Source organism: Ochotona princeps, chromosome 24 (assembly GCF_030435755.1).
Source record: "Ochotona princeps isolate mOchPri1 chromosome 24, mOchPri1.hap1, whole genome shotgun sequence".
Lineage (NCBI taxonomy): Eukaryota > Metazoa > Chordata > Mammalia > Lagomorpha > Ochotonidae > Ochotona > Ochotona princeps.
In genome coordinates, this window is record NC_080855.1 from 23,946,759 (window position 1) to 23,968,346 (window position 21,588).

Sequence of the window (21,588 nt, forward strand, 5' to 3'; positions counted from 1 at the left end):
TCATTTAACGAGGTAAAGAGTTTCCAGGAGACCCTGGGAGGCAGGCACCACCTCCAGGCGAACGACTGTGCTTTATCTCCGCTGCCCGGTCTGTACCATTCTCTCACTTTCATCATCTTACCCGCTGCAAGTATCCCCCCCTCAACTATCTGATCTTGCAAAAATGGGAGTAAGGCATGTTTTGCTCAGGAAAATGCAGAGCAACCCAAGGAGCGTGGGCTGGCCACTGGGTACAGCCGCCATGCCGGGAAGTCACTGTTCATCACCGCGCCCGCCTGTCACCCTCTCAGCCAGCAGCCTGCAGGAGTCCTGTGATGGGCTGGAAGGCCCTCGGGGAAGCTGTAATTAAATCCCAGAAGATTGCCAATTCCCCTGTTGCTGAGGGGAGAGGAGAGCTGGGCCCAGCAGGCGTGTCCAGACAGGGCTGAGCAGAGGCGGGCAGGGAGGATAGAAGCAGCTCTGACCTCACGTGGCCACAAGCAGAGGTTCCAGGGGCACTGGGCAGAAAGATGCTGAGTCCAAGGGACTAAGGGGCCAGCTGGAAGCAGGTGATTTCTGGCAACATCTACGTTCTGTTAGATGGAAAGAAATTGGCCCAGGGTCCAACTCCTGCTACAATTCATTGACCCGTCCATCCTCCTGGCAAACAGTTATTTGCTAAGGCCAGACCTGTTCTCAAAGCATTTAGCCAATGATATAACTCCCCTGTTCTGGGCTCGGGTCCCACAGTCAGCTAATAGATACCTGAGTGATCATGCAGGTGATTTGAATATTGAAATCCTCCCGCACTGGTTCTCACCAGCAAGCAGCTGTAATCTTATCTCCTCCCAGGAGTCCGCCTCATCCTCTTCACCAACATGTGCACGTGCGCACACACACACAGCAGTGTACCTCTTCCAAGACCTTTGCATTCCCCATCTAAGGCTCGGTTCAACACTGATGTTGCCAGTGGGTGCCCAACTGTTGTCACAGACTGATTAACACCCTTTCCACTACGTAAAGTACACAGGCATTGTCTTTGTAAAACACGGCTCCCAGGCCCAGCATGATGGCTCAGTGGCTGAATCCTCTCACCTTGCAAACGCCGGGATCCCATATGGCCACCAGTTCATGTCCTGGGTGTTCCACTTCCCATCCAGTTCCCTGCCTGTGGCCTGGGAAAGCAGTTGAGGATGGCCCAAAGTCTTGGGACCCTGAACCCATGTGGGAGACCCAGAAGAGACTCCTGGCTCCTGATCAGTTCAGCTCCAGTTATTGTGCCCATTTGGGGAGTGAATGAGTGGACTGGAGATCATTCTGGCTCTCCTTCTCTCTTTCAATCTGCCTTTCCAACAAAAATAAGTAAATAAATCTTTGCAGAAAAAACCTACTCCTATTAAACTTCCCGGTCTCCTTTCTCACAACACAACCATCTCAAACCCCAGTGACCCAAATTCTCCGATTCTTCCCCAAAGGAGATATCCATCTCCCTTCTGTGTGTCCCAAAACTCCTACTCATCCTTCAACAGCTTTCCCATTATGCCCCAGTTCACACAACTGGGCTTCACCTGTCCAACCCTGGACAGGTTGGACGCTGCTCTGTGCATAACAGGATCTCTGCCTTGGTTTCTCTCCCAAGTCTTGGATGAATGACTCATTGTGGGCTATAACTTCCTTCTGAGAAGCAAACCCTGCCTTGACTGTGCCTGTCACCTATCACTGTGGGACACAGTCAGGGACGGGGAGATAGACTTGAAACAACAACCTGTCCCAATGTCTAATAACTCAAGTCAACTTCCCCAAAGACCTCTTGCCTTCCCAAGTCTTCTCTGCCCGCCAATCAGCTGTGTGGATGAACAGAGAACAAACACATTCATCACGTTGTGTTGATTTCCTCTTGTGACCATGCCCATGCGCCTCTCCTTACCCATCCCTCATTCTTCCCGCCTTGAAAATGACTTATCTCCCCCATTCTCCACACTATCCTAATTCTTTCATCTCTCTAGTGGCCACAGGAGTGTCAGGGCTTCATCATGCCTGCATCTACGAGTATTCTGCTGCCCAAGACATTTATCTCATTCCATTGATCCAAACATTCTGCTTGTCCCCAACAAAACATCACTGCGAAATATTTCCGAATGTGCACAGCCATTAAATGAGATCTTGCCTTCACCTTCCCCTAACCAAATACCTTTTAGAGTCTTACTACTTAACCTCATGAGTTTCCCTACTCGATTCTAATAGATCGTCCTCAGGACTGATCATACCAGTCACCTCTGGGAAAGATGGACCTTTCTAATGCTGACCTGGATTTCCAGTCCCTGTGGCTCCCTTGCCTCTCTCTCCTTTCCCTTTTGTTCATTCTGCATTCTTCCTCTTGCATGCCAAGATTTCAGCACTGACCTCTGGACAGCTCCCGAGACCAGGTGTGCCAGGGAGGGCTTCCACAGATGCTCCACACCAGCTTCTCTCCCAATACAAACAAGTAGAGGCATCCATCTCATGTGGGTGCTCAAGAACCCTGTCACCCCCACACCCTAACCTCTCCACAGGTGCTTTAGCCTGAAAACATTTAGACATACAAGGCATAAATGGAGTTCACGAAATGAATCAGCCTCAAGTAGTAACCCTGTACCAGGCAGCGGACTAGACACGATCACCAGGATTTATTCAGGATTTGGGGGGCCACCCTGACCAGCCTGGCCACTTGCTGTGCTCCCCCAAAGGTTCCAGGATCCCCCAGGACAAGGCCCATCTCTCACTCCCATATCCCTGGCAAATTCTGCTAGCAAGACTCATGACAAATAGAACCGCAGGATTATGGAAGCCCTCTCCTCAGGTACAGGGTTAACCAGAGTAACTGAAGAGCTTATGCTCAATTGCTTGCTCCCCCACCCCACATACACGCCTGCTCTGTAACTCTGAGCAAAGGAAACATGGGAAAAACAATAGTGCATAGCAAGTGGCTTGTGAGGATTAACTCTAGCTAATACTAGAGTGCTTAATATTTATAAATACAGGGTGCATATCTCTAAAGTGTTTAAACCAGTAAGTGAAATTACACATGAAAAATACATACATATAAGTATAGGCAATAAATATAGATAATTGTGTAAATACATTTATGTTAAGTATATACTACACATACTTATTGAACTGCATAGCAAATGGAATGTTCTCATAGCATACTGTGTCCTACAGAGAGCACACATATATAATGCATAGGTATATGCATATGTGCATATATCTGCACATACAAATGTATACATATACACATATACACACATATAACAAAGGACAGGGAAAAGAAATGAACAACTTAACTGTCCTACTACCTATCTTCATTTTAAAAATTATCTCCAGAGGAGACATCTGGCACAATTGTTAAGACACTTGGGTTTCAGCATCTTATTCTAGCTTCCTGCTAATGTACACCCGGAAAGGTAGCAGATGATGGCTCAAATACTTGACCCCCTATTGCCAACACGGGAAGCCCAGATGCCCCCGGCTTCAGTCTTACCCAGCCCTGTCTATTGCAGGCATTTAAGGAGTGACCCAGGAGACAGTTCTGCTGGCCTCTGTGTCTCTCTCTTTCTGTGTCCCTGCCTTTCCCGCAAAATGATAATCACTCGCTATTTTTTTATTTTCCTCTCATTTTTTGCATGCATTTTTACATCCTGCTGGACCTACACTTTTGCACAAAGTTATTCATATAAAGGACGTCACCAACCCTGCACCCTATAACTGTGCCATTGCAGAGTTCCCTCTTACTTTGTGGCTGGGTAACACCCTAAGGGAAGGACAGACTTGCACCCACTTAGTGATTGCTCTTGTACTACTCCAGTGCTTTGGGCTGCAAGTAACTGGATGCCCCGACTCAACTCCCATTAGGAAGATGTTCTTATCTCACCTAAAAGAAACCTTGAATGGAAAATATCTCTGGGGCTGATTAATTTGGCAACTCAGAAATGTCACAAATAAGGACCTTGCTGTGGGTGCTCTGTGATGGAGGGTGATAGATGGCAGATGTTCTTAGCATGGCCCCTGACTATATTTAGTAATAAAACTGCAGCCATCCAGGCCCAAGCAGGAGGTAGAGGCTGATTTGCACACCTCTTCTTGAGAGCCAAAAAGAGCTTGCCACAGTCTCCCAACCCAACCAGGTCCCACATCCTCTTCTAAACCAAGGACACAGGGTAATCAGGATTTATAGCCTGGGTTGGGAATGTGGGGCCACCTTCCCAAGAGTGGTGAACCGGCCAGGAAGGGACAGATATAAGAGGCTGGGGGACTGGCAGGGCAGGGAGAGGGGAATGGCTCTTCTTGACAGCTTTGCTTGCCTCCAGCTGGAAGGAGTGATTGACTGAGTAAGCGAAGGAAAATGGCATTTGATCTGGGCTTTTGGGACTGTGTAAATGTCAACGCTAGAAAGGCTCTGTCTTGAGGCAGGAGGGCCAGTGTGAGCAGTCAGAGAGGCAGAAGTGTGGGGTCGAGGGTGTGTCCAATGGAGGAGAATGAATGTCCCTTGGAAATGGGGGTGACAGGTGAAAGGGAGGAGGGACAGGTGGAAGATGAGGGCAGACTGGGGTCAACCTGGGGGAAAGATCTGGCTGCCAACTGGAGAAGGCTGGACCCTGAGAAGGTTGGGCCACAAGAAGCCATTAAGGAGAGGCTATGGGTCGGGAAAAAGACCCATGGGGGATAAAGGGTTCTCAGCCCAGAGAGAGATGGCTGGGACATGCCAGGATCCCTCCATGCTGGGGACTGGGGCTCATCCCATAGTGATGCTCCTGCTCAGGGTCTCACAGTATGTGGGAGTGGAACGGCAGGGAGAGTCAAGGTGCATGATGGCCTCAGGCCCCAAGCCAGCAAGCCAGAGAAGAGAGGAGACATCCCAGGGAGCAGGGCTGTGCCCTTGGTTTTGGGCAACCAGCCACGCTAGCCCCTTTGCATGGTGACAGCAGCGAACCGCTGAGGAGGCTCAGACAGGGCAAGGCCAGCATGAGCAGAGTGGCAAAGTATGCAAGGTCAAGTGTAGGAGGTGTGCTTCAGGCATGAATGTGGAGCTGATGACTGGGTGGCAAAACAATAGCCCCCATGAACGCAAGAGAGCTGAGATGGGGGCCAAGTGCCACAGACCACTACAAGGGCCAGCAGAAAGGTCACAGAAAGGAGGTCAGCACTGAGGCTTGGGGATGAGTTCATTGCAGTAGCTACTGCTCCTAATACAAGAAACTGGAGGTGCTGGAGTGGATCTGGGCCACCACACTCTCTCCAAAACACATTGTGTGCACACTACTTGCAGACACCTTCATCTTCCTACCAGTGGACAGTGGATTTTGGGACACGTTAGCACAGGATCACACCACCTCCCAAGGAGAGACAAAGGACCATGGCAAGGCTCAAGGGTTAGCCTGCACCCAGCACAGCACAGCAGCAAATGAAGGTTTGTAGTGGGCTTCCAGACCATCAGGCCTGGGTTTAGTCTTCGTGTGTTCTACATGAGGTCAAATGTGGGGCAGATGCAGCTGGAGAATCAGTATAACTAATAAGGTCTGGAGGTCACAACAAGAAAGGCCTAGGATGATCAACATAGAGCAGCCCACTTACTGCCAGTACCTGACACATACAAGCAGATCAACAAGTGCTTGCTGGCTGGCTGACTGGATGGATGGATGGATGGATGGGAGAATGAGTGGATGATGGTTGGATGGAGGAGTGGCTGTGTATTGTGTATGGAGGAGTGAATAGACAGATAGTTGGAAGAACGGGTAGATAATAGATGAATGGATGGATGAGTAGATGTGTGGATAGAGGAATGAATGGATAGATGGAAGAATGGATGGATAGTAGATGAATGGATGATGGATGGATAAATGATGGGTAGATGAATGGATGAAGAATAGATGGATGGATTTAGGGGTGGTTGGATGGATGATGGATGGGTGATGGGTGGACGGATGGATGGGCAGATGGATGGATGGATGGAGGAGTGGATGAAGCAGTGGACAGATGAATAGGTGAATGGATTAATAGGTGGATCCATAGATGAATAAATGAAGAAGCTCTGAGTGTTTCTATGCCCCAGAATGTCCACATGCAAAACAGTAGAAGCAAAAATAAGAAACAAAGCAACTGCAGTCAATTATTTAGATCACCCCCATTAAGCCACACTATAACCCTAGCAGGTAGATGCATTTTTTTATATTCCAGGAAGTAAAATGAGACTTAACAATACTTAATTTTTTGCCAAGTTACACAGTTCAAAGGTGGACAAAGTAGGACATGAACCCAAGCAATCTGATTTCAGAGTCTATTCCTTCAGGCACTAGTATGTTTTTCAACTGGATGAGTTCACACATTCATGCATCCACAGGTCCAGATGTCTGGATCTCCTGGCTGTGGACAATCTCTGGGCCCACAGGTCTGCAAACGACAGCTGGTTGGGGACTCAGCACCTGCATCTCAGGTGAGCTTGGGGTTTGCTAAGCACCTGCACATCTGGCCTGATTATATCCAAGACCACTCACCTATTCTCCCCACCCAAGCTTCCTACCTGGGTCCTAAGGATGCTTCACTTCAGAAAGTAGCCCTTGGAATTTCACTATGTGTCAAATTAATAAAGTGTGGAGATCCGGAATCCAGGGAAAGATTAGTGAAGACGGTGGCATGTGGTGAGGGCCAGGACCAATTGCACTTTCTGTCTGGGCAGGGCATGCAGACAGGAGTCCTTTGACACTTTCCCGGAAAGCAGAAAGCAAATGTTAGCCAGACTAGGGGATGGGGCTGGGCAGGGTGGCCCTCAGAACATCTACCTGACACTTGTCATAAGTGATGCTCAGACTACACATAAAACTGTCAGTGTTGAGGAACTTGGGACAGGGAAAGATTGCTTAAATGGGACAGAAAAAAAGCACTAATCCTAAAGAAAAGCATGATATATTTAGCGGTTTTAAAATTAAGAATTTCTTTGAGTCATTTATATCATATGCAAAAAAATAAATAACCTGCAATGGATCAAAGATCACAATGTAAAAGCTAAAACTTAAAAGAAAACACGTGGGGAAAGGTTCACAGCATTGGATTTGTGAATGATCTCTTGGCTCAAAAGCAATGCATAGGGCAACAAAAGAAAAACTGATCAATGGAACTACATCAAAACTACGACTTGAGCATCAAAGAACATCATTAAGAAAGTGAAAAGAAGGGGCAGGTGATCCTCTGCCTGTGACGCCACCATCCCTTATGACAGATGTTTGAATCCTGGCTGCTCCACTTCCACCCCCAGCTTCCTGCTTCTGGCCTGGGAAAGCAGAAGAATGGCCCAAGTCCCTGGACCTTTGCACCCACATGGGAGACCTGGATGAAGACTCTAGCTTCTGACTTCATATTGGCTCAGCTGCAGCATTGGCAGCCATTGAGGGAGTGAACCAGCAGATGAAAGATCTCTCCCCTCCTCTCTGTAAAATAAATTAAAAATAAAATAAAACCAAAATAAATTAATCTTAAAGAGAGCGAGAGAATGGAAAGTAAACCCACAGAATGGGAGAAAATATTTGAAGATCAGGTATCTTCATGAGAGGTTAGTATCTAGAATACATATAAAGAACCGCTATAATTCAACAACAAAAGCTACACTCTATGATTCAAAAATCGGCAAACAACACTCCTCTAAAGAAGATATATTGCAGGCCGGTAAGTCTATGAAAGGATATTTGGCACCACTAATCACCTGGGAACTGCCAATCCAAATCATAGTGGGATACTATTTCACACCCATTAGTACGGCTATTATTCACCAATCAATCAATCAATAACAAGTATGTGGAGCAGTTGGAACCCTGCGTATCGCCGGTGGGAATATAAAATTGTGCAGCCATTAAGGCAAATGACACGGCAGTTTCTCAGACGTAAGATTACTCAATGCTCCAGTAATGCCACTTCTGGGTGTGTACCCCTAAAATCTGAAGGCAACAAATCATAAAGATCATGTGAAACAGGCAAACAAGGCAGCATTATTCACAAGAGCCCAAAGATGAGGAAAATAAACACGAAGATTCTCAACAGCTAAATGAACAAACAACACGTGGTCCAGACACATACGGGACTGTTCTTCAACCTAGAAAAAGAATGAAATTCTGACCCCTGTCGCATCACGATGACCTGTGAAGACATTCTGCAGAAGACCCCAGATGTGTTATTTCTATGAGCATCCTAAAGTGGTCAAACCCACAGAGACAGCAAGGAGACTGACAATGACCAGGGTTGAGGCAAGCAGCAGAGCATCATCGCTTAATGAATAGAGTTTCAACTGGGAAGAGAAAAAAGTTCAAACAGGTGCACAGTCACACAGAGCGTGAGTGAATTTCACACACAGGTAAACATCGCTAAAATGGCCGATGTCCTGGCTGTCTGGTTCAAAGACCACAATGTAAAGGCTAAACCTTAGAAGAAAACACAGGGGGAAAGATTCACAACGAAATGTTTAAGAGTCTGCACATCAGCACACATCTGGGAGAAGTCAAGTTTCACAGCGGGAGAGCTCTCTACAGCCCATAACAGCAACAGAGGATTACAGCAGCCAGGAAACGACCCCGGTAAATCAATACGAGAAGGACGAGCTCATGGCATCAGACACACGATGGAAAAACAGGCCCTTTGTGTGAAACTCCCAAAGCCACAAGGATCAAAAGATGCCCAAACTCATTAGTAGGCACGGAAATGCAAACCAAAAGCCACAAGGCACAACTGGCAAAATGCATAACTCGGATTGTGTCAAGTACTGTCAAGGACAGATGGATAGATGTTTTCTTTCTTTAAAAACAATAATTTTTATTTATTTGGAAGACACAGAATGCGGGGAGGAGAGAGACAGAGATCATGCATCCACTACCTTACTCCCCAAGTGGCTGGGGTGGACCAGGCCAAGGCCAGGAGTCAAGCACTACACTCAGATCTCCCAAGGGGGTGGCAGGGAACCAAGCACTTGGGCGAGCCTCTTGCTGTCTTCACAGACGCTTTAGCAGGGAGCTGGATTGGAAGCAGATCACCCGACTTGAACCTACACTCTGTTTAGGACATCAGTGTCCTAAGCAGTAGCTGACCTGGTTGCACCTCCACGCCAGCCCCAAGCAAGTTTCCACAGTCCACTCGTGGGGAAGCGAATTGATAGCCCACTTTGGAAAGTGGGATGGCTTCATGTAGTGCAATTCAAGATACAAAAAGGCAAACCAGTCACTTCCCACTTGGGGAAACCCCAGATCATAGGCTCTCAAACTGGAGCACAGGCTGGCATGGCCCAAAAGACTCGTTCAGCTCAAGTCCCCCAAGGCAGCAAAGCAGCTGGCGCAGCAGGTCCATGGGGACAGAGAGGCCTGGTGAGGGACTGGCATTTCCAACCCCCTCCCAAATGACACTGATGATATCAATCTGGGGACCCTGCCCGAACTGGTAACTTAATTCACGACAAAAACTGAAAAGGGCTTAACTATGCCCTCAGAGTAAAAGGACCCAACAGAGGGGTGGGGTGCTCTTGTGCAGCGGAGTACCGCGGAGCAGTGAAAACGGATCAGGCTGTGGACACCATGATGTGGAATCAAAGAGGAGACTCCCAAAACTGCACGCATCCCATGAGCACAAGAATAGCTCAGCAGCGCCTCCACCTGTAGCGTTCAGGTTTGCGTGCTCAGTGACAACACTAAAAAGCAGGAGCAGCTAACTTTATGAAGAGCCAGGGAAGTAAACATTTCATCTGATGCAGGCCAGGCGGTTACTATGGCAACTGCACGACTCTGCCATCACAGCCTAGACACAGCCAGCCACAACCTAAAGGAATGGGCGTGGCTGTGTTCTAATAAAACTTTATTTACAAAAGAGGACAAATGGCATAGGTTGTTGCCACCCAGAGTAGCAGCCAGAAAGGAGCTCACAGGGCCTTCTGGAAAACTGGCAATGATCTACTTCCTGACCTCATCTGTAACATAGTTTTAGTTACTGTACTTCCTTAAACAATACAGTTATATGTTTTTCTGAATTGTACATCTCTGTTTGAAAGGTTTTTAGAGCTTTGCACAATGTCTCGATTGGCTAATCTTTCCCTTGCAAGCACCAGGATCCCATAAGGGCACTGGCTCTTGTCCAAGTTGCTCCACTTCCCGTCCAGCTCCCTGCTTGTGGCCTGGGAAAGCAGTCGAGGATGGCCCAAAGCCTTGGGACCCTGCACCCACGTGGGAGACCTGGAGGAGGTTCCTGGCTCCTGGCTTCGGATCGGCCCAGCACCAGCCATTGCAGCCACTTGGGGAGTGAATCATCGGACAGAAGATCTTCCTCTCTGCCTCTCCTCTTCTCTGTATATCTGATTTTGCAATAAAAATAAATAAATACTGAGTAGATCAGCAAAATGTGGCCTGTCCATACAATAGAACATCTGGCAATTTTTTAAAAAGTGCACAAGATTGATAAATGCTATGAAAACCCATGGATGGGAGTTGGTGTTGCAGTACAGTGCGTTAAACTACAACATGCAATGCCAGTATCCCACATGAGCACCAGTTCTGGAGTCCCGGGTGCTTCATTTCCCATCTAGCTCCCTTCTAATGTGCCTGAGAAAGCTGTGGAAGATGGCCCCAGGGCTTACATCCCTGCATTCACATGAGAGACCCAGAGTTCCAGGCTCTTGCCTTCAGCCTGGCCCAGGTCAGGCTGTTGCAGTCACTTGGAGAGAGAACCAACAGATGGAAGATCTCTCCATCTCTATTTAGCTCTCTCTGTGTGTGTCACTCTATCTTTCAAATAAATAAATAAACGAACACATCTTAAAACCAAAACAAAACCCTCGTGGAAAGTGAGCAAACCCCGATGTAGCAGCCAGCATTTCAAACATGCTCAGAATGGGCACACGGACAATGGCGGATAGTGGACCAGCAGTGGATCAGCAGCTGCCCATCCAGGGATAGGTAAGCGCATGCTAAGACAACATCATAAGGATGTATTTCCAGAACGCTACCCCACCACAAAGCGACTCCTGCCTGCTTACCTCAATAAAGCTGTTATCAAAAGATAAAATGCTTCGATTTGGAATGAATAAAATGGATGCCTTTCTCTCCCTGCAGCTACATGACTCCACACAACACAAGAGGAAGCCTGTGAGAAGACACTGCCCTTTGGCAACATCACTGATCCACTCCCCAGATGGCCTCCACAGCCAGCACTGGGCCAGACCAAAACCAGGAGCCAGAAGCCAGGAGTCTTATCTGGGTCTCTTACATGGCTGACAAGGGACCAAGCACTTGAGCTGTCTTCCACTGCTTTCCCAGGCGCATTAGAAAGGAGCAGGATCGGAGGTGGAGCAGCAGCCAAGACTGGAACCGGCAGGTTTACCAGCCACAGCGCCGGCCCTGGGAACCCCATTTGGTTTTCCAGGGAACCCCATTTCTTAGGGATTGATATTGCAGGAGGTAGCCTGACTCTTCCCGGTCTTACCTGGAAGCCTCAGTTTTCTCTGCTGTAAAAGAGAGCCCCTGAGATCAGCTCGAGGGCCCCTCGCCACTGCACAAACCAGAGCAGCACATAGGGCGCGGATCCCTCCCAGCACAGCAAGCATCACAAGAAGGCAAAGGTGACTGCGGGAGGCTCCAAGGCCTTGGAGGGAGTTGACAGTGGCCTGGGGGCGTGACACGTAGCCCTGGGCCAAGGCTTCCCAGGGCCTTGGTCCTCACTAGCTCTTCAGAACCCTTCTCTGTGCTGGCCTGATTGTAGGGGGAGACACAGGAATCCAAGCCCTTTGCTCCCCCAAACCAGCATCTCCCACCAGTTACAACTCTCATGACCTGGAACAGGTGCCTCAGTTTCCCCATCCCTAACAAGGTAGAGCAACAGCACCAGCCTCTTCAGGTTGTCAAAGACCAGGTGCACCTGCTGTGTGTTCACCGACACTGACATATGCTACTTTGGGTACCATCATCCTTACTGTCTTAAACATCTTAGAAACATAAATAAACTGTTGCACAAAAACCGAAGGCTGACAGGTGTCCTTGTTCAGGATGAGGCGCAGAGGAGGGTGTTCTCAGCAAAGCAGTGAGGAAGAGGAGTAGGAAATAGACTGAGGATGGGAGACGAGGCCCAGCCAGGGCAGGGCAGGCGAGAAGCGAAAACAGAGCCCCCAGGGAAGGAGTCATGAAGAAGTTGCAGACAGGCCTAGCCAAGTGTGCACTCGAGTGCAGGGCCCTATGGGACCCCCGCCCCAAAGAGGACAGGCGTGGGAGCACAGCCCTGGCTCTATACCAGAGATCTATATACAGTTTATGTGTGTTTCGTACACCAAGGACCTGGCTGTAAATGATCCCAGTGAAGTGGTAGTTACTCCTCTATATCTGACACACCCACAGACTCAATCAACCTTGAACTGAAAACACTCAGGAAAAGGCAGCCTGGGTACCAAACAGGTGTGGCCTGAGCAGGGCTTGAGCTATAGCCCAGCCAAGGAAGCCACCACCTGCAACCCCAGCATCCGTGGTAGCTCCTGTTCCAGTGGCTGCTCCACTTCCCATCCAGTTCCCCATTAATGTGCCTGGGAAGGCAGCAGAGGATAGTCCAAGGACTGGGTCCCTGCCCCCACATGGGAGACTCAGCTGAAATTCCAGATGTTCAAGTATGCAGATGGTGCTGAACACAAGCACCAGACTGCTCTATCCCCTGGATTCTGGTACCCTGGGGGTGGGGGTGGTTCCTGTAGCCAGCCCCCTGTCAAGCCACGGGACAGCTGGATGTCACTTCTCTGAACAGCAACCAGAACCAAGTCTGAGCTCACGGTCTCTGCACACGGCAGACAGTGTGTTGTAGCCAAGCGTGGCCTTGGAGAGCGCATCCTGTCTTCTATGCCTCCCACCTTGGCACCTGTGTCCAGGGACACGGGATGTTCACTGCCCACACTATGCCAGTCCCACAGAGACCACAGTGGAAAGTCACGGACCACCCCCGCCCTTTCAGACTAGCATGGATAATTTCTCCCACCACAGCATGATCAGAAATTCAAATTCCCTCTGTTTACACTTAACAGAGTCTCTTCAGCGCAGAGAAACTGTTTCCAATTATGAAACATGAAAGCCAGTCGCCGTTCAGGGTTAATACGACACTCGGCAAGCGGGCGAGCCAGCAAGACTGCCCAGCCACCTAATTACTTGGAAAGATAATCTTGAATAATTGGAATTAGCGCAACTAAAGCAATTATTAGATGTTGTGATCTCCGCGAGCGATCCGCCATCAGGCTCCGGGACTTCATCACCTTTCAGAAGAGTGTGTAATTAGAGGAAGTGAGGGTTTCAGGGACCGGAGTGGCGGGAAGAGGGGGGAGCGAGGAGAGGGCCACTGGCTGGGAAGGAAGGGGGCAGGGCCAGCAGCGGGCTGACTGCAGGCTGAGCCCTCTCTGATCTGCACCTGCTGTGTGTTCTGCAACAGGCACCTAACCTCTCTGGTTATCCTGTATCCCTTCCTCCACCCATCCAGCAATGTCGAGGGACACCTGGGCTAACCCCCTTGGCAAGGTTGGTCCTTCTCCCAGGAATGAGTCTCCCAAGCTGCCCCTTGTCGCAGAAGGAATCTCACCCCTCCTTCAAAGCCCTTCCCACATCACCTCCATGCAGTTTTCCCAGATTGCCATCATTCCCTCCACACTCAAAGGCAACTTCAGGAGCAGAGTTAGGGGGCACATTATGCTGTGCCTCAGCTCCTGGTACACCACCTGGCACTGGGAGAGGATGACCACCAACCAGGGTCAGGGGAGGAGGGCAGGGTGGTGGCACCTTACGCCGAGAGCAGACATGCCAAGAATGAATGATTTCTGCTGTGAGTTTACAGAGAATGATCCCACAATGTGGTCCTCTCAGAAGATGCCAGCACCTTGCAAATGGCCCAGGACCATTGTGAAGACTGGAAAAATCATCCCAACACCACTGGGAGTGGGAGGAACGGATAGGTGCAGCCCGTGAGCTAGGCTCCACCTCTTCAAATGTTGTCTGTTCCCTTAGAATGTGAACAATCCATCCAATTGGCCAGGCCCTGGCCACAGCCATGTACCTGGTGGCCGGGGAGCAAGAGAGCAGGAAAGGCAGACACAGACGGAGGGCCAGGTCAAGAACATCTTGGGTTGGCTCTTGGAGATAGATGGAGGGATCCCCAGGGAGCCCAGGTGGGAGGCAGGCAGCCAATATCCAGGGTTAATGCACAGGTTCAAGGACATGCCGGCCCCACTGTGCGTTCCAGCCACAGGCAGCACCTTGACCCAGCTCCGACTCCCAGGGCAGTGGTGGAGAGGAACCGGAGACGCTGGCCCCTCCAACCCCTTGCCTGCTCAGCGGGATCTGATCTAGGCACGCTTTAGTTCTATGACATAAATCGATAAAATGCACTAAATAAATTAAGTGAGCAGCGGAATTATAAATCGATTTCGGACGGAGGCAGAGCGAGGCTGGAGGGAAGCGGCAGGAGGCTGTTACAGGAAGCCGAACTCCAGGAGGGACTCAGCGCAGCGACCCTGGGAGCCTCCCCACCACCCCCCAGTGCATCTTGAGAAGACAGTCTACAAATAAAACTCCGGGCCTCAGAGATTGTGTTAAAAACCGCCACTGATTGGAGGCTGCCAGAAGGCCCAGGGTGCAGAGAAACAGGGACAGAGGGCAGGCACAGGCTGGGGGAGGTGATGAGCAGTGCAGCCCTGAACACATCACTGGGAGTGCCTGGGCTGAAGTGCCTAGCTCCACTTCTAACTCCATCCTGTTGAAGTGCGCCCTGGCAGGCCGCAGGTGGTGGTGGCTTAGGTATTTGGGTACCAGCCACCCATGGGGGAAGTCTGAATGGCGTTCTTAGCTCCTGGCTTTAGCCTGAAGACATTTGGAGATCGAACCAGCAGATGGAAAATCTTTTTTACCCTTCCAGTAAACAACTTTTAAAAAAATCAAAATCAGCTCGGCCCAGGTGGGTCACAGGAGACCAATGCTGTAGGAGTTGGGTCCAGGTTTCTAAACCCAAATAGGACACCTAGTATCTCCAGCACACTATTCCCTGTTCATTTTGCCCATCCTTTATTCACTCAACAAACCTGTACTAAATCTTGGCTCTGCACTAACCCTACCTGGACCACAGGGGCTGCAGGGAAGGGTAAGACACAGTGTCTGTTCTCAGGGAGGGTCCAGCCTGCTTTGCGGGGAGACCACATCAATGGCATCCCAGGTGCACCTGCCCCGGCAGGTGTGTCCCTCCAAGGGGCTCAGGGAGTGCGGGTCCTGGTCCCAGCTACACCACGATGACAACAGATGGAACATGGCAACAACGTCTTAGCAGCTGGGACGTTCATGCAGAGGTGGTGAATGGCTCAGTGGCTGGGAGGCAGCGTGGAGCAAGCCAGGGAGGACACATCAGGCACTGCCTGGTGCGTGCAGCCTGTGGGATACCCACATCCAGTGGTGGGCACTGGTTCGAGTCCTGGCTGCCCTGCTTCTTTTTTTTTTAAAGATTTATTCATTTTTATTACAGCCAGATATACACAGAGGAGGAGAGGCAGAGAGGAAGATCTTCCGTCCGATGTTTCACTCCCCAAGTGAGCCGCAACGGGCCAATGCGTGCTGATCCGAAGCCGGGAACCTGGAACCTCTTCCAGATCTCCCACGCGGGTGCAGGGTCCCAATGCATTGGGCCGTCCTCGACTGCTTTCCCAGGCCACAAGCAGGGAGCTGAATGGGAAGTGGAGCTGCCGGGATTAGAACCGGCGCCCATATGGGATCCCGGGGCGCTCAAGGCGAGGACTTTAGCTGCTAGGCCACGCCGCCGGGCCCTGCCCTGATTCTGATCCAGCTCCCTGCTAAGGTGCCTGGAAAACCAGGACAAGATGGTGTGGAAGCTTGGACCCCTGCATCCTCGTGAGAGACGTGGGCAGAGTTCCTGGCATCAGTCTGGCTATTTGGGGAGTGAACCATCGGATGAAAGATTTCCCTCTTTCTTTCTGTCTCTTCCTCTTTGTGTAACATCACTTTTTAAATAAATTTTTTAAATCTATCTTATTTTAAAAAAAAGAATGTCCTTTTAGAATACAGAGGTCATAAACAGAAAATTGAGCTAAAGGGAGCAGCCAACAAGGAGACTATTTTTCACGAAAGGCTTGGAGCATTTTTTTTAAGACTTATTCAGTTTAAAAGGAAGAGACAGAGTGATAGAGAGCTCTCCTCTGCTGATTCATTCCCCAATGGCCACAAGAGCAGAGACTAGCGAGCGGCCGAAGCTGCCAGCTCAACCCGGGTCTCCTCTGTGGGTGACAGAGACCCGAGGACTCGAGTCATGCCCTGATGCCTCCAGGGTGCACATGAGCAGGCAGCTGGATGGCAGAATGAAAAGCCAAGACTTGAACGCAAACTTTCCAACAAGTGACACAGGTGCCTCAAGCAGTAGCTTGGCTACTAGAAGTCACTTTGTTTTTTTCTTTAAGTTCTCAAATGCAGAGGTGCTGCCTATCCATGTGGTATGTCTCAACAGGCTCCCAAAGCCAAGTGTGTGTGAACAGAAGCTAGGAAAAGAGTGAGAAGAAGGCCTGGGAACTCAGTGCGAGAAGAGTGGATGGAGGAAACGCAGGGAGAGCAGGAGGAAGTATGTACTGCTTAGAGGCAAGAAGCTTCTGGAAGATGCACCTGGCACAAGGTAAACACTCAGTGTTTACATTGGCTTGGTCAAGGCTGCCTCTACATTTTCTTGGTCGAGGCAGCTGCGCAGCCAACAGACCCTGCCACACAAGGACCGATTAGGATCAGCAGGCAGCTGGTGCAATTCATTCATTCACAGTGCGAGCCCATCTACCTGCCAGGAGAGTAAGTACTGAGACTTGGGAACTGAGCCCTTTCTCTGGGTCCAACAACTTGACTGTGGAAGACTTAGCAGTGGGTTGGGGGTAAAGAGGAGGTATGCAGCCCCTTCCCAGGAGTCAGGGCACTGGCATAGCTGATGCTGGAGAAAGAGTTTGCCCCCATCTTTCCAGCAGAGTGGCTCTGCCTCCCTTACCTGGAGCCCACCCACCACGGCTGTCAGCTGCTGGCTGCTGGCTGACCTCTCTCCCGGGGGTACCACCCAGGAGCGTGGGAGTCTGGCCCCAGGAACTGACTGCACACAGATGTGTGTGCCAAATGGGAAGGTACATGGGAAGACAGCCCCCTTGGGGCTTGCAAAGCAAATAGATGAGGGTGACTTCGTCCAAATATTTAGGTCACTTAGGGAGACAGTGACCAGGGGAGACTTTAACATGCAGTCTGATCTCTCTCTCTCTCTCCCTCTCTCTCACACACACACACACACACGTTCAGCTCAGTGCCTTCCAGCCCTGACACCCATGGCCAGACCCAGGAGTGGCAGCTGCCGCTGTACTTTCGCAATTTTCCTCCCTGCTCCAGCCCAGACCCACGTGGGTACAGTCACTCTTCTTGCCTCATGGTGTTGAACTTGGCTCTGTGGTTTGCTTTGGTCACGGGTTGCGGGTGGAAAGGATGGTAGCAAAGAATGGGCTTGTGAAGTTACTGTCCCCCAAGGGGCTTTTCTGGCATTCCTTCCCAGCTGACCACACATCCTGGGAGGCACCAGTGACGGTTCAAATAACTGAGTCCAGACTCAGAGGCCTGGGGAAGGCGAATGGGCACTCTCACACCGCAAATGCAGTCACCCACACACACACATTCACACACTCATGCACTCACACATTCATACAAGCAATTGGACCTGTGTGTGTGAACACAGGCATTCACACATGACACATGCTCGCACACGCCTGTACACACACATGTGAGCACATCTGTGCACATGTCCACAAGAGGCATTTCCATGTTCATTCATGCACACATGTGTACACTCCCACACTCACATATGCTTCTCCACAGCTTGCACACATGTACACACACTCCAGGGGCCCCTGCTCATGGAGATACACTTGCACACGAACACACACACACATGCAGGCAAGCTCACACACAGGCCCTGCCTCCTGGGATCCCCAAGGCCCCAGAGCTGACCGGATGTGCCTGCTAGAGGTCTCCCAGCCCAACAGGCAGTGGGCGGAGCTTGCGTGTTGGGGCAAGCAGCTAGGGGCCTGCATTAAAGCGCAGCTCTGCTCTGCACCAGAGGGAAAGCCTAGGTGACCTAACCTGTCTAACCCTCAGTCTTCCCATCTTTCAGGTGGAGCTGAGAACAAGGGCTGATTCCTCACAAGCTGATGGACCGCCTGTACACCAAATGCAGGTACAGCCCCATCAGCTCCTCTCTCTGGTCAGTAATACCACGGGAGTGTCTCCCAACAAAATCAATTTAGAAGCCATGCCCCAGAGGGGTCCCTGTCACTTGCCCTCAGGCTCCCAAGGGTCGATGGGCTGCAGCTCCCCAAAAGAGAAAGTAGACACAAAACATGACCAGCCTTGGAGTCAATGACCAGGTGCACCCCTCTGTCTCTGGGAGCTCCGTGTCCCCAGCAGGGGGCGCCATGCACCCAGGACTTCAATCCCACTGAGTCAAGCAAGCATGCAGTCCAACACTGTGTGGTGTGGCCTTGTACTCAGGGATGTGTGCCTCAGTTTCCCCTCCTGACTCCCAGGACCACAGCCCCCTCCTGAATCTCCAGGCTAAATCAAGAGCTCTGCTCGCCTGCTGGCAGCATGCTCCGTGGCCCTGTGCCAGGCTCTCCTGCAGGATCTACCCTCCTTCTTCCCCTCTCCAACCTGCAGTCAGATCCTTCAACACCCGGGATGAAGATCATGTGACCCAGCCTCCCTGCAGCCGATAAGTCCTGCTTGAGAAGACACATGCAGGTGCCTTGGGCTGGGAGGAACTCCAAGGAATATTAGAGTTGAGGTACCTCTGCCCCCACTCCAATCCTCCTGCCCAAAGCTGCCACAATAGCTGGCACCCCCACCGCCACCTTAGACCATAAAGACAAACACCACATGGTGATGGAAAGAGGCAGAAGAAAGGTTCCTGGCACAGAGGCAGCCTGAATTGTCAACTTCCAAACTTTCATAAACTTGTCCCTTGATGCCAGTTCTCTGGAGTCACAGTGACCCGCAGGTGAGCCTGCTTCTAATCACTGATACATCCATTCTCTGACGCACAGCTGGGAGCACACAACACTGGTGCCCTGCCCACCCATGAGGTCCCTGTGGGGGCAGTATTTGTCCTATTAGGCCCTCCTCACTCCCTGTGGCTTCAACCCCCAGCTTCGGCTCTCCAAGTGCAAACCTCACACCTGAAGGGAAACGCCCAAGCCCACCTTTCCCAGCCTGACTTGTGCACACCCATCGCGCCTCCCCGAAATCCCAGCATGCTCCGGGCGGGGAGGGCAGACAGTCCATTCCAGCTGCCTCTTGCGTCTCACCGGGCACTTGGGAAAGTGGCCCAGCTCCCAGCAGGTGCTACAGAACAGCTCTACCAACGCCCCGAGTAGGAGAGGGGACACACTCACCTTTCTCCGATGCTGGGGCCAGGTCAATGAAGCTGCGACATTTCTCACCTTTGGAAAGAAAGAGTGGGTGTCAGGCGAGAAGAGGACGCATGCGCGCCAACGCAGGCCTCCACGGTCCCCCTCGCACAGGTGCTGTTGTTACCACCCCGGACCTGGCGTGTCTCCTCTCTCCCTGCCCCTCCCAGCAATCCTTCCAGCCCGGTCCCTGTGCTCATCCTCCGCCCCAGTCCAGGTCCCCATGTCCCCCAAGTCCTCGCTTCATGAGTATTAAATTCATGACTTGATTTTTATTAAATTCATTTACTTGAGACTGAACGCACACGCCCTTCCATCCACAGCTTCGCTATCAGATGACTGCGACAGTCAGGGCTGACTGGCCCAGGCTGGAGCTGGTTGCCAGGAACTCCACCCAGGTCTCCCACATGGGGTGACAGGGCCCACGGACTTGAGCCCTCACCCTCACCTCCCAAGGCACAGTAGCAGGAAACTAGAGAGTCAGGAGCCCACGGCTCACCCTGCATCCAGACTTTCTGATGTGGGACCCCAGTATTGTAGCCAGTTTCTAATTGCTAGGCTAAAGGCCCAGCCCTCCTCGACGTTATTATTAAGGATGGGAACAAAAAGCAAAAAGCAAAAAAAAAAAAAAAAAAGTGTTTTTCTTTTTGCAATCTCACACTTCACATAATACTTGTGAAGCTGGGATTAGCAGCAGCACAAGGACCCGAGCCCAGTTACTCCAACAGGAGCTGGGAGTGTCCCAAGGGGCACCTGAACTGCTAAGTCAAACGCTGACCCCAAGAAGGCTAGCTTCATAACACCTACACGACACTCCTGCCAGCACAGACCCGCCCAGGCCACACACATACTCCAGCTACAACCCCTTCCACCCCCCACCCCCAAGGACAGAGTTCACCTGTGGACTTGGCGCTGGCCTCCCTGTCCAGCCCGTCCCCGCCCTTCTCAGGACCCCTCCCCACATAGCACATGCTCCCTCTCACCTCTGGGCTTTTTTTGTATGTGCTAACTGACCCCACCCCATCCCCTCACTCAGAATACACTTCCCCTCTCTGCCTCTTCGTGCGTGGTTCCAGGACTCAAGGCAGCAACAGCTAGGCTGTAGCCTGCTGGGAGAGCAGTCCTCTGCCAACCAAGGGCTGTGAGGGAAGATAGGAGGCACAAAGAAAGAAGAAGGGAGGACCGTGCTACACGAGCTGGGTTCTGTACCATGATTGTAAATCTTCTTTAATGTTACACTCTCAAAACTTGGAGGGTGTGGCTTGGAGTGTCCACAGTAGGCAGGGCCACTTCGAGTCATAAAACAAAAACTAAACGTAGGCTTTGGCAACAATATTCACATAAAACAAACGCACGGAGCATTCAACATTTCCTTCTCCGGAAAGTACATTCGGTTCTGTTGATCCCTCTCTGTCAAATCCTTGCTCACTAAGAGTTGGGGTGCCCTGAACAATACGCTGCAGACTGCATGATTCCAGGATCCCATCTTCGGAGACTGCCTGGCTCTGCCAACAGCACCCGCATCCTTTGCAGACCCTCGACCAAGACCTTGGTGTTGTCCTTGCCTCCGGCCTCACATCCGCTCTTTGGACCCACAGTTTAAAGGCCTCCCTCAGCCCAGACGGAGCTTCAGTTCCTGGATGCCTGTGGTTTCAGAAATCCTTGGGGGCCTAGGTTCCTTGTGGAAACTGCTGCCGTACATGCCCAGGACCCGCCATATCCTGCCACATCCTTTAAGCCACGTCTGGATTACCATAACCCCTCACGCCATGTGAACGTTGTCCTGACTGTTTTTACCTTATTGTCTGGGGATGCGTGACAAGGGAAGGAGCCTCCACCTGCTCGTTTCGGATGCCGGCTTCCTCTAATATTACTATTTCCCATGGTGGCAGGTGCACGGCCCATGGACAGCATATCAACATTTGTTTTCAGTTGCGCTTTATCAGAATGGGGCAAACAGGCAGATCTTTGACCTGCTGGCTTACTTCCCCAAGGTCTGTAATTTCTAGGGCTGAGCCAAGGACCCCAGAAGAGCAGCTGGATCTCCCGAGTGGGTGGCAGGAAACTCAAGTGGAGAAAGGAGGCGAGACTCAAACCTGGGCACCCACAGGTAGGGA

At 50.9% G+C, this 21,588-nt stretch overlaps 1 protein-coding gene across 1 annotated transcript in view; it reads right to left on the reverse strand.

Moving 5' to 3' along the window:
- The window catches only part of GSG1L (GSG1 like), a 141,698-nt gene that overhangs the window by 70,555 nt on the left and 49,555 nt on the right, over positions 1–21,588 (reverse strand). Inside the window, exon 2 of the mRNA XM_004586835.2 lies at positions 19,457–19,504. Within this exon, the coding sequence (XP_004586892.2) occupies positions 19,457–19,504 (48 nt within the window). The remainder of the gene's footprint in view (positions 1–19,456; positions 19,505–21,588) is intronic.